Raw genomic sequence first — 12333 nt, forward strand, 5'->3', positions numbered from 1 at the left:
ATTCCCAAAAATATCCCAAAAAAACCCCATAAAATAAAAAAAATCCCCCAAAAATTCCCAAAAAAATCCAAAAAATTAAAAAAAAATTCCAAAAAATCCCACAAAAATTCCCCAAAATTTCCAATAAAATAGAAAAAAAATCCCCAATAGATTCCAAAAAAATCCCAAAAAATATCCAAAAAAAATCCCCAAAATATCAAAAAAATCCCCCAAAAATTCCAAAAAATACCCAGAAAATTCCCCCCAAAATCTCCCAAAAAAGTTCCAAAAAAAGTCCCAAAAATATCAAAAAATTATCCCAAAAATATAGCAAAAAAATCCCCAAAAATTCCCCAAAAATATCCCTAAAAGATCCCAAATATATCTCAAAAATATTCCAAAAAAATCCCAAAAAAGACCAAAAAAATTCCCAAAAAAATCCCAAATATAAAAAAAAATTCCCCAAAAATTCCCCAAAAATCTCAAAAAATATCCCAAAAAAATCCCCAAAAATTCCAAAAAAATTCCCAAAAAATTCCAAATATTAAAAAAAATCCCCAAAATTCCCCAAAAAACCCCCAAAATTCCCCAAAAAATCCCAAAAACATTCCCAAAAAAATCCCCCAAAAATAAAAAAAATCCCAAAAAATCCCAAAAAAATCCAAAAAGTCCCAAAAAAGTCCCAAAAAATCCCACCAAAAACCAAAAAATTCCCCAAAAAAATCTCCGCCCAAAAAAATCCCCAAAAAGACCAAAAAAATTCCCCCCAAAAAATCACAGAAAAGTCCCAAAAATATCCCAAAAATTCCCCAAAAAATCGCCCAAAAAATCCCAAAAAACCCCAAAAAATTCCCACCCCCCCCAAATTCCCAAAAATATCCCCAAAAAAATCCCCGAAAAATCCCAAAAAAACCCCCAAAAATTCCGAAAAAATCCTCAAAAAATCCCAAAAGAATCTCCAACATTCCCCAAAAAAATCCCAAAAAAGTCCCCAAAAATCCCGAAAAAAATCCCCCAAAAAATCCCCGGAAAATCCCCCCCAAATCCCAAAAATTTCCCAAAAAATCCCCCCAAAATTTCCACAAAAATCCCAAAAAATATCCCATAAAATCCCCAAAAAAATCCCCAAAAATCCCATTAAAAATCCCCAAAAAATCCCCCCAAAATTCCAAAAATTATCCCAAAAATCCCATAAAAAAATAAAAAAATCCCCAAAAAATCCTCAAAAAATCCCAAAAATCCAAATAAAATTCCCGAAAAAATTATCCACAAAATTTCCAAAAAATTTTTTAAAATCCCCAAAAGTATCCCCAAAAAATCCCCAAAAATTCCCAAAAATATCCAAAAAAGTCCCCAAAAAATGACAAAAAATATCCCAAAAGAAACAAAAAAAAATTCCCCAACAATCCTTCAAAAAAATCCAAAAAAAGTCCCAAAAAATTCCCCAAAAATCCCCAAAAAATCCTAAAAATATCCAAAAAAGTCCCAAAAAAATCCCAAAAATATCCCAAATATAAAAAAAAATCCCCCCAAAATCCCCAAAAAATCCCCAAAAAATCCTCAAAAAATCCCCCAAAAATTTTAAAAATTCCCCCCATAATTCCCAAAAATTTCCCCCCAAAAATCCAAAAAAATCCTAAAAAATTTCCTGAAAATCCCCCAAAATTTCCCCCCAAAATTAAACAAAAATACTTTAAAAATTCCCCAAAAATCTAAGATTCCCCAAAAAATAAAAAAAAAATTTCCCAAAAATTTCACAAAAAATCCACAAAAAATTCGCCAAAATCCCCGGAATTTTGGTGGGAAATCTCTGGAATTTTGGGGTGAAAAATTGGGAATTTTGGAGTTAAAAATTGGCAATTTGGGGTTAAAAATGGCGATTTTTAGGTCCTGTAAGGGGAAAAAAAATATGGGATTTTTGGGTTAAAATTTGGAATTTTTGGGGTTAAAAAGTGGAATTTTTGGGTTTAAAAATTGGGAATTTTGGGGGATGGATCCAGGGATTTTTGGGTTAAAAATAGAGATTTTTGGGGAAAAAAATCGGGGATTTTTGGGGTTAAAAAATTGGGATTTTTTGGGTCCTGGAAGGGGAAAAAAAAAAATCGGGATTTTTGGGTTAAAAATTGCAATTTTTGGGGTTAAAAATTGTTAATTTTAGGGGATGGATCCAGGGATTTTTGGAATAAAAAATGGGAATTTTGGGGGAAAAGTCGGGGATTTTGGGGTTAAAAATGGGGATTTTTTTGGGGGGGTCCTGGAAGGGGAAAAAATTGGGATTTTTTGGGTTAAAATTTGGAATTTATGGGGTTAAAAAGTGAAATTTTTGGGGTTAAAAATTGGGAATTTTGGGGGATGGATCCAGGGATTTTTGGGTTAAAAATCGGGGATTTTGGTTTAAAAAATTGGGATTTTGGGGTTAAAAATTGGAATTTTTGGGATTAAAAATTGGAATTTTTGGGGATGGAATCCAGGATTTTTAGGGATAAATCCCTGAATTTTTGGGGCTAAAAATCGGGATTTTTTATGGTTATAATCCGGTAAATATTGGGTTAAAAATCGGGACTTTTGGGTCCTGGAAGGGCAAAAGAATGGGAATTTTGGGGTTAAAAATCGGAATTTTTGGGTCTGAAAAGGGGAAAATGTTGGGATTTTTAGGATTAAAATCTGGGATTTTTTGGGTTAAAATCCGGGAAATTTTGGGTTAAAAATCGGGACTTTTGGGTCCTGGAAGGGGAAAAAGTCGGGTTTTTTGGGTTAAAAATGGGATTTTTGGGGGTTAAACGCTCCAATTTTGGGGGATGGATCATGGGAATTTTGGGGTTAAAAATCGGGATTTTGGGGAAAAAATCGGGAATTTTGGGGTTAAAAATGGGGAGGTTTTGGGTCCTGGAAGGGCAAAATGATGGGATTTTTGGGGTTAAAAATTGGATTTTTTGGGGTTAAGTCACGGCAATTTTGGGGATGGAGTCCGGGATTTTTAGAGATGAATCTCTGAATTTTTGGGGTTAAAAATCGCGATATTGGGGGTAAAATCGGGAATTTTTGGGGTTAAAAATGGGTCCTGGAAGGGGAAAAAAAAATCCGGATTTTTGGGTTAAAAATCGGGTTTTTTGGGGTTAAGTCCCCGCAATTTTGGGGGATGGATCCAGGAAATTTTAGGGAGGAATCCCTGAATTTTTGGGGTTAAAAATCGGGATTTTGGGGAAAAAAAAGGTGATTTTTTAGTTAAAAATGGGGATTTCTTGGGTACTGGAAGGGCAAAGGAATGGGAATTTGGGGGTTAAAAATCGGATTTTTTGGGGTTAAATCCCTGCAATTTTGGGAGATGGTTGTGGGCACTTTGAGGCTTAAAAATCAGGATTTTTTTGGGGTGAAAACGGTGAATTTTGGGGTGAAAAATCCGATTTTTCTCGCGCGTTCAACCCTCCGGCACCACGGACAGATCCCTCCCCTCACGCGAACAAAACCCTCCCAAAACCCTTTAAAAAACCCCCCCAAAAAACTGAATTTTTCTCTTCTAAATCCTCTTCAGCATCTGCGGCAAGTCAGGCGAGAAATCCCAAGGAATTCTGAGGGGAAAATGAGGGGAAAAAAAGGAAAAAATGGGAAAAAAAGAGGTAAAAATGGGAATAAACGGGAACGGAGGGGGAGGGAGCGGCTGCCGAGCGCCCCCTGCGGTTCCTGAGGGGAAAAGGGGGGGGAAGGGGAATAAATCAACTTTTTTGGGGATTTTTAGGGGTTTTTAAGGGTTTTAGATGTTTCCTATTTTTTCCCAATTTTTTCCCATTTTTTCTCAATTTTTCCCCATTTTCCGCCATTTTATTCCCCTTTATTCCCCAATTTTTCCTCAAATTTCTCCCATTTTATTCCCATTTTTTCCTAATTTTTCCCCAATTTTCCGCAATTTTATTCCCCAATTTTCCCCCAATTTTTCCTCAATTTTCCCCCACTTTATTCTCATTTTTTCCCCATTTTCCCCTCATTTTTACCCAATATTTCCTCACTTTCCCCCCAGTTTTTCCCCATTTTTTCTTTATTTTTCCCCATTTTTCCCCATTTTCCCCTAAGTTTTTACCCAATTTTCCCAGATTTCCCCCCCTTTTCTTCCACTTTCCCCCTATTTTTCCCTGAATTTTTCTGCCACTTTATTCCCCTTTATTCCCCATTTTCCCCCCAATTTTTCCTCAATTTTCCCCCATTTTATTCCCATTTTTTCCTAATTTTCCCCAATTTTTCCCCATTTGTTCCTAATTTTTCCCCATTTTTCCCTCATTTTGTCCCAAAATTTCCAGGTTTTTTCCCCCCATTTTTACGCAATTTCCCCCCTATATTTCCCCAATTTTTCCCCATTTCTTCCTCATTTTCCCCCAATTTTTCCCCATTTACCCCACATTTTTACTTAATTTTCCCCATAATTTTCCCCCATTTTTTCCAGCTTTTTCCCCATTTTCCCCCCATTTTTTTCCTCAATTTCCCCCATTTTTCCCCGAATTTTTCCCAATTTCCCCCAATTTTTCCCCAATTTTCCCCTCCAAAATATTCCCATTCCAAACAAACCCCACTCTCACCAATTTATGCAAATAAATTCAAATGTATGTAAATCAATGCAGATTTATGGAAATTTACTCAAATCCTGCCACATTTAGGGAATCCCGGTGGGAATTCCGGGATTTTGGGATGGATCCAAAGGAGGAGAAAAAAATCGGGATTTTTTCCCTATTTATTCCAAATTTTTTCCCCATTTTTTTCACCCCAAAGGAGACCCAAAAATTCCCTAAAATACCACAAAAACTGCCCTAAAAATGCCCCAAAAAGGGCCCCAAAAGGGCCCAAAAAACCCCAAAAACTCCATAAAAAATGTCCTAAATTTGTCCCAAAAGGGGGAAAAAATTCCTCAAAAAAGGGGAAAAAAGAGCCCAAAAACGCTCCCAAAAATGCCCTAAAAAGGTCGAAAAAATGCCCCAAAAAACCCCCCAAAACTCCCTAAAAATCCCCCAAAAAATTCTCAATTCAAAAAAAAATTCCCCAAATCATCCTCAAAAATATTTTTAAAAATTCCCAAAAAAAAATCCTCCAAAATTCCCAAAACGTCCTCAAAAAAATAATTAAAAATCCCTGAAAAATAATCAAAAATCCCCCCCAAAAATCCGCCAAAAAATTTAAAAAAATTTAAAAACCTCCAAAAAATCCCCAAAAAATCCAAAACATATGTCAAAAAATCCCACAATTTTCCCCCAAAAATCCCTAAAAAATGTCAAAAATTACCCCCAAAAAACCCCAAAAATATTTTAAAAATTAAAAAAATCCCCAAAAATCCCCCCAAAATCTCAAAAAAAAATATCCCCAAAAAAGAAAAAAAATTTCCAAAAAATTCCAAAAAATACCCCCAACAATCCTCATAAAGTCCCCAAAGAATCCCAAAATATTGGGGATTTTGGGGGGGATTTTTCGCTGGATTTTTTGGGATTTTTAAGGGAGCTTTTTTTGGATTTTTTCTTATTTTTTGGGGAATTTCTGGGGGATTTTTGGAGATTCCTGGGGAATTTTTGGGGAGAATTTTTTTGACTTTTTGGGCCATTTTGGGGGCATTTTTTTTGTGTTTTTAAGGGCATTTTTGGGCTTTTTTTGTTTTTTTTTTTTTAACCATTTTTGGTGCATTTTTAGGGCATTTTTGGCCCTTTTTTGGTCTCTTTTGGTCCCTTTTTGGACTCTTTTGAATCACTTTGGGATTTTTTGGGGTCTTTTGGGCCACTTTTGGCATTATAACCCAAATTTCAAGGATCTAATCCTGATTTTTTTGAGGATTTCCATCCTGATTTTTTTTTTTTGGGATCCAAATCCGGATTTTTGTCTTCCAATCCCGCTTTTTTGAGGATTCTAACCCAAATTTTTGGAATTTTTGGGGAGATATTAATGGAAATTTTTGAGATTCCAACCGCCATAAGGATTGGGAAAGGGATGATGATAGAAATCCCAAAAAAATCGGGATTAAAATGCCAAAAATTGGATTAAAATCCCGAAAATTGGATTAAAATCCCCAAAAAAGTCCTTCTCCCTCACGCCTCACCTGTCAATCACTCTAAAGCCACGCCCCTTCTTTGATCAGCCAATAAGAACACACGGAGTTCGGGGCGTGGCTTACGAGTGATTGACAGCCCGCCTCTCTTTACCCAACCAATGAAACCGCTCAAAACGCGGGGCGTGCCCTGTCAATCACCACAAAACCCCGCCCCATCCTCTCCTCAGCCAATCACGCCTCTCCTTCCCCCTCCGCTTCCGCCGCCATGGCCGCCGCGCCGCGCTGAGCCCCGGCCCCGCCGCTCAGCCCCGGCCATGGCGGCTCCGCTCTCGTAGCCGCCAGCGCCATGCCGAGCGGAGCCGCCGAGGCCAACGAGGCCGCCGAGCCGGCGCTGCTGCTCCTCCAGCAGCGCCTGCAAGGACTCGGCCTCCCGCAGCCCGGCGCGGAGGAGGAGGAGGAGGAGGATGATGGCGGCGAGGCGGAGCTGAGGGAGGATGAGGACGAGGAAGCCGCGCTGTTGTTGCCGGCGCTGCTACCGCGCGGCCTCGATGTTGCGGGCGGCCGGGGGATGATGGCGGCGATGCTGCCGCGCACCTACGGCGATGTCGGGGCTGCGGGAGGCGAGCAGGCGGCGCTGCCCCGAAGGAAAAGCGTCAACACCACCGAGTGCGTGGCCGTGCCCAGCTCCGAGCATGTGGCCGAGATCGTGGGGCGCCAGGGTGAGTGAGGGGCGCTAATGGCGGCGCTTGGGGCCGTGAGGGTCAGGTCCTGCTTCAGCTTCTCCCGCCTTTTTTGGGACCTTCAGACTCAAGGTGGGACCCTCATCTTCATCTCCGGAGGGTCAGGTCCTGCTTCAGCTCTTCCCGCCTTTTTGGGACCCTCAGAGCCAGGGTGGGACCCTCATCTTCATCTCCGGAGAGTCAGGTCCTGCTTCAGCTCTTCCCGCCTTTTTTGGGACCCTCAGAGCCAGGGTGGGACCCTCATCTTCATCTCCTCAGGGCTGGCTCCTGTTTCAGCTCTTCCCGCCATTTTTGGGACCTTCATACCTGGGGTGGGACACTCATCTTCACCCCCTGAGGGCTGGGTACTGCTTCAGCTCTTCCCGCCATTTTTGGGACCCTCATACCTGGGTGGGACCTTCCTGTGTCTCCTCCCAGTGAGGACCCTCCTCTTCCTCTTCCTCCCATCATGGGGCCCCTCCTGTCCCCTCACACCCCAAGGTGGGACCCTCATCTTCACCCCCTGAGGGTCCTGACCCCCTTCTCCTCTCCCCACCATTTTGGGGACCCTCCGTCCCCTCACACCCCAGGATGGGACCCTCATCTTCACCCCCTCAGGGCTGACTCCTGCTTCAGCTCTTCCTGCCATTTTTGGGGACCCTCATACCCAGAGTGGGACCCTCATCTTCATCTCCTGAGATTCCTTACCTGCTTCTCCTCTTCCCGCCATTTTGGGGACCCTCCGTCCCCTCACACCCCAGGATGGGACCCTCATCTTCACCCCCTCAGGGCTGGCTCCTGTTTCAGCTCATCCCGCCATTTTTGGGACCCTCATACCTGGGTGGGACCTTCCTGTGTCTCCTCCCCGTGAGGGACCCTCCTCTTCCTCTTCCTCCCATCATGGGGCCCCTCTGTCCCCTCACACCCCAAGGTGGGACCTTCATCTTCACCTCCTTTTCTGTCCCCTCATCCTCACCCCCTGAGGGTTCTGATCCCTTCTCCTCTTCCTGCCATTTTGGGGACCCTCCTGTCCCCTCATACCCCAAGGTGGGACCTTCCTGTCCCCAATTAACCCTTAAACCCGGCCTGTCTGTCCCCAAACCCGGTCTGTCTGTCCCCAAATGCGCCTTATCTGTGTGCAATGAAGGATTGTGTCACTGTGTGTGTGTGAGCTGTGCTGTGAGCTCCTCATTTCCATCCTCTGAATCTGACCCTGGAGTTTGTAGTAAATCGGAGATAGAGATAACAACGGAGATATGGAGACAGCGCTGTGGGGCAGGCAGGGAGCAGTGGGCGATGCAGCGTGTGGGGCTGAGCCTGGAGCTGGAGCTGAGCCTGAGCCTGGGGCTAGGGCTGGGGCTGAGGCTGAGAGTGGGGCTGGGGCTGGGCTGGGGCAGGCAGTGTGGTGTTCTGCAGTCACTCGCTGCCTCTGTGGCACTGCCTGTGCCTCCCTGGCCCTGCCCGAGCCCTCCCGGGGCTGCCCGGGACAATGAAACTCCTCCTCCTCCTGCTGCTCCTCCTGCTGCTCCTCCTGCTGCTCCTTCCCAGCTGGGCCGGCCCTGGCTCGCTCCCTGCCTGCCTGCGGGGCCCTGCAGGATGGGACCTCCATGAGCGGCCCCTCCTGCCCTGCCCCTGCTCCTGCCCTGCCCCAGCTCCTGCTCCTGCCCCTGCCCCTGCCCCTGCCCCTGCCCTTGCCCCTGCCCCTGCCCTGCTCCTGCCTCAGCTCCTGCTCCTGCCCCTGCCCCTGCCCCTGCCCCTGCCCCTGCCCCTGCCCCTGCCCCTACCCTGCTCCTGCCCCAGCTCCTGCTCCTGTTCCTGCCCCTGCCCCCACTCCTGCCCCTGCCCCAGCTCCTGCCCCAGCTCCTGCCCCTGCCCCTGCTGCTGCCCCTGCCCCCGCTCCTGCCCCAGCTCCTGCCCCTGCCCTGCCCCTGCCGGTGCCGCTGCTGCTGTGGAGTGTCCCCGGGCCTGGGGAGCCGGGGCTGGCCTGGGACGCGGCTCCGTGTGCCCGGCGGGGCTGGGGCGCCCCGCGGGAGCAGAGGGCAGCGAGCGGCTGCGGGAGCCGTGCCGGAGCCCCTCGTGCCAGCTCTGTGCCCCACTGGCAGCTGGCTCAGCAGCTCAGCCAGGCGGAATCCCGGCGTGTTGGGAATGCCGCGGGCCTGCTCATTTCACACTGCCTGCTCTCCTGGTGCTCCGCTGGGTAAACTGGGCTCTCTGCACCCCACCTGAGCACCTGGAGCGCCTCAGGGAAGGGCCCACTGTGTCCCACAGACTGCCATCCCGTCCCTAGACATCAAAGGGAAACATTCCACTGTTCTGATTTCTGTTTGGGGCAGCATTCCCTCGGGAGAGGAGGGAATCCCCTCGTGTGCAGTCCATTTGTGTGCTGGGGCGGCTGGAGAGGGGCCCTCATCCCTCAGGGGATAGCGGGGTTTGGATGGCAGTCCTGGCAGAGGGCAGTTCTGGGGGGTTTGGGTGGCACTCCTGGCAGGGGCAGAGGGAGTTCTGGGCGAGCTGCTGAGTGACTCTGAGTCTGGCACATGGGCTGTGCTGCAGCCCTGCTCCCAGGAAATGTTTGCCGGCTCCCAGGCGGCCGGGGTGCAGGGCTGGTGTGTCAGCAGAGCTCGGTGTGTGAGAGGCTCCTGCAGCGCCTCGCACAGCCGAGGGACACGCGGTCAGGAGAGAGGGGAATTCAGGGATCCCTGCAGGCACGGCTGGCACGCAGGGACCGTGGTGGCACTCACCACCGAGCGGGCAGCTCGCTCGGAGCGCTGCTGAGCTGCAGCCCGAGCTGTCCCCGCTGCTGTCCCTGCCCGGGGTGGGGCTCTGGCATGGGGCAGGCAGTGCTCTCTCCCGTGGGCCGCCCGCTGACGCGCTGTGTTTCCCGCACAGGCTGCAAGATCAAGGCGCTGCGGGCCAAGACCAACACGTACATCAAGACGCCGGTGCGCGGCGAGGAGCCGGTGTTCGTGGTGACGGGGCGCAAGGAGGACGTGGCCACGGCCAAGCGGGAGATCCTGTCGGCGGCCGAGCACTTCTCGCTGATCCGGGCGTCGCGCGGCAGGGGCGCGGGGCCGTGCGGCGCGCCCGCGCTGCCGGGGCAGACCACGGTGCAGGTGCGGGTGCCGTACCGCGTGGTGGGGCTGGTGGTGGGCCCCAAGGGCGCCACCATCAAGCGCATCCAGCAGCAGACGCACACGTACATCGTGACGCCCAGCCGCGACAAGGAGCCCGTGTTCGAGGTGACGGGCATGCCCGAGAACGTGGACCGCGCGCGCGAGGAGATCGAGGCGCACATCGCCCTGCGCACCGGCGCCTTCCCGCAGCTCGGCCGCCACAGCGACTTCCGCGCCAACGGCACCGACGTGGGCCTCGAGGGCGCCTGGCCGGGCACCCGCGCCCGCTCCAGGATGGTCTCCAGCTACCGCCACGACAGCTCCAGCTCCCTGGGCAGCGGCTCCACCGACTCCTACTTTGGCGGCAGCCGGCTGGCCGACTTCAGCCCCACCAGCCCCTTCGGCGCCGGCGGCTTCTGGATCGGGGAGGCGCTGCCGGCCGTGGGCGCGGAGGAGCCGGCGCTGGACTCGCCCGCCTACGAGCCCCTGCCCGCGCCCTCCCCGACCATATGGGCGCCCTATGAGCCCGCGGCCGGGCTGGCTGGCACCAGGGCGCCGTGCCGCGGCAGCCGGCCCCCCACGCCCCGCCTGTCGCCCACCTTCCCCGAGAGCCTGGAGCTCCCGCCGGCCGGGCGCGCCCGCAGCGAGGCACCGAGCTGCGGCCCCCCGCCCGGGCTGCCCGTCTGCATCCCCGCCTTCTCCAACGGTACCAACAGCTACTCCTCGTCCAACGGCGGCTCCGCCTCCAGCTCGCCCCCCGAGTGCCGGCGCAGGCACGACTGCGTCCTCTGCTTCGAGAGCGAGGCCGCGGCCGCCCTCATGCCCTGCGGCCACAGCCTCTTCTGCCCGCAGTGCGCCGGCCGGATCTGCGCCCGCGACGCGCCCGCCTGCCCCGTGTGCCAGGCCGCCGTCACCCAGGCCATCCACATCCACTCCTGAGCCGCGCCGCGGGCCCGGGAGCGGCCGCGCTGCCGGCTGACCCACGCCGGGCGGGCTCTGGCTCCGTGCGGGCAGCGGGGTTCAGCACAGGGCGACTGGGGATGCGATGCCACGTGCGGCGGGGTCTCGTCCATCACACACAGCTGGAAACACAAACGCTGTGGGCGCTGCCAGGGCCTCTGTCGTGGCCAGGCCTCTGCTGGCAGCTGAGCCTCGCTGCCCCACAGGGGTCACCTGCCCTCGGCTACCCGCACTTCCAATGCTGCCTTCTCTACACTGCCAGTGCTCAAAGCAGGTTTGGGAAACTCCTTCTCTTCCGCGCTCTGCGTCCACTCACGCCTCATCCTCCAGCACAGCAAACAACTGCTCCGTGGGAGCCGCCGGCAGGGCCGGGCCACGGGCAGGGCCAGGAACAGCCCCAGGCAGCCCAGCCAGGGCCCTCGGGGTGTGTGATTCCCACGGGAAGCGTGTCCCAGGAGCCTGCCCCAGGAGCCTGCCCCAGGAGCGCGCCCGAGGTCCATGATCCCGCGGTGAGGGCGCTGACATTCCGTTTGTCCGATCAAGCTGTTCCGAAATCACCTCCTGGCGAGTCTGCAGATCAGAATGTGACGCATCGTTATGTCCAGTCTTCGTCTTGCACATACCATAGATTTATGTTTTATTTTTGGTAAGGATAAGGAAAGTCGGGGAGTTGCGTGCGTGCCCTGGTGGTGTTATTAATTTCTCCGTGACAGTGGCCCTGCAGTCGGTTTGCTTCATTTCAAAAATGTCTTTCCAATCACTGGTTTAAAGGAGAAAAAGGAAAAGAGTCTCTTGAATTCCTGCATTTCAACCTGTGGATGTTTCCAGCTCCTCCATCCTCAGTATGTTCCCAAATCTGTGCTGGCGTATGTTGAAGCAACAAAAACAGGCAACCAGAACAACATGAAAAACCAAAAGAAAAAAAGGAAGAAAGGAAGAAAGAAAGGAAAAAAGAATATATGCCAAGTGGAGTTCTGGTGGATTTTTTTCTATTTTTGTTTTGGAAGCATTATTTTCCCAAGATAAAAGTTTTTTTCTCAGTATAACAGAAAAAAAAAAAGAAAAAAGATGAAGTGAAATTACACCTATGTTGAACTAGTAAATACGCAGAAAACTTTATTTTTTATTTCCACTTGAAGAGTTACATTTCGTATTAAAAGTTTACAGATAACGGTTTTTATTTTGTGATTCCAAGTCTGGGAGCTGCCCTGAGGGCAGGGCCGTGTCCGAGCGGGGCCGTGTCCCAGCAGGGCCGTGTCCCAGCAGGGCCGTGTCCGAGCACAGCCGTGTCCGAGCACAGCCGTGTCCGAGCACAGACGTGTCCCAGCAGGGCCGTGTCCCAGCAGGGCCGTGTCTGAGCAGGGCCGTGTCCGAGCAGGGCCGTGTCCGAGCACAGCCGTGTCCCAGCAGGGCCGTGTCCCAGCAGGGCCGTGTCCGAGCGGGGCCGTGTCCCAGCAGGGCCGTGTCCGAGCACAGCCGTGTCCGAGCACAGACGTGTCCCAGCAGGGCCGTGTCCCAGCGGGGCCGTGTCCGAGCACAGCCG

General features: G+C 50.6%; 1 protein-coding gene across 1 annotated transcript; it reads left to right on the plus strand.

Annotated features, from left to right (window-relative positions):
* The first annotated feature begins 6134 nt into the window (after nt 1–6134).
* On the plus strand, nt 6135–11909 carry MEX3C (mex-3 RNA binding family member C). The gene is made up of 2 exons (XM_064402828.1): nt 6135–6717; nt 9607–11909. Exons 1-2 carry the CDS (start codon nt 6345–6347, stop codon nt 10767–10769), a joined length of 1536 nt encoding a protein of 511 aa, XP_064258898.1. The 5' UTR covers nt 6135–6344; the 3' UTR covers nt 10770–11909.
* The last annotated feature ends 424 nt before the right edge of the window (nt 11910–12333 follow it).

Source organism: Passer domesticus, chromosome Z, assembly GCF_036417665.1.
Source record: "Passer domesticus isolate bPasDom1 chromosome Z, bPasDom1.hap1, whole genome shotgun sequence".
Classification (NCBI taxonomy): domain Eukaryota; kingdom Metazoa; phylum Chordata; class Aves; order Passeriformes; family Passeridae; genus Passer; species Passer domesticus.

Coding starts and splice junctions, on each gene's coding strand:
- MEX3C (XM_064402828.1), top strand. CDS start 6,345: ATGCCGAGCGGAGCCGCCGAGGCCAACGAGGCCGCCGAGCCGGCGCTG. Junction 6,718..9,606: donor CGAGATCGTGGGGCGCCAGG/GTGAGTGAGGGG, acceptor TTTCCCGCACAG/GCTGCAAGATCAAGGCGCTG.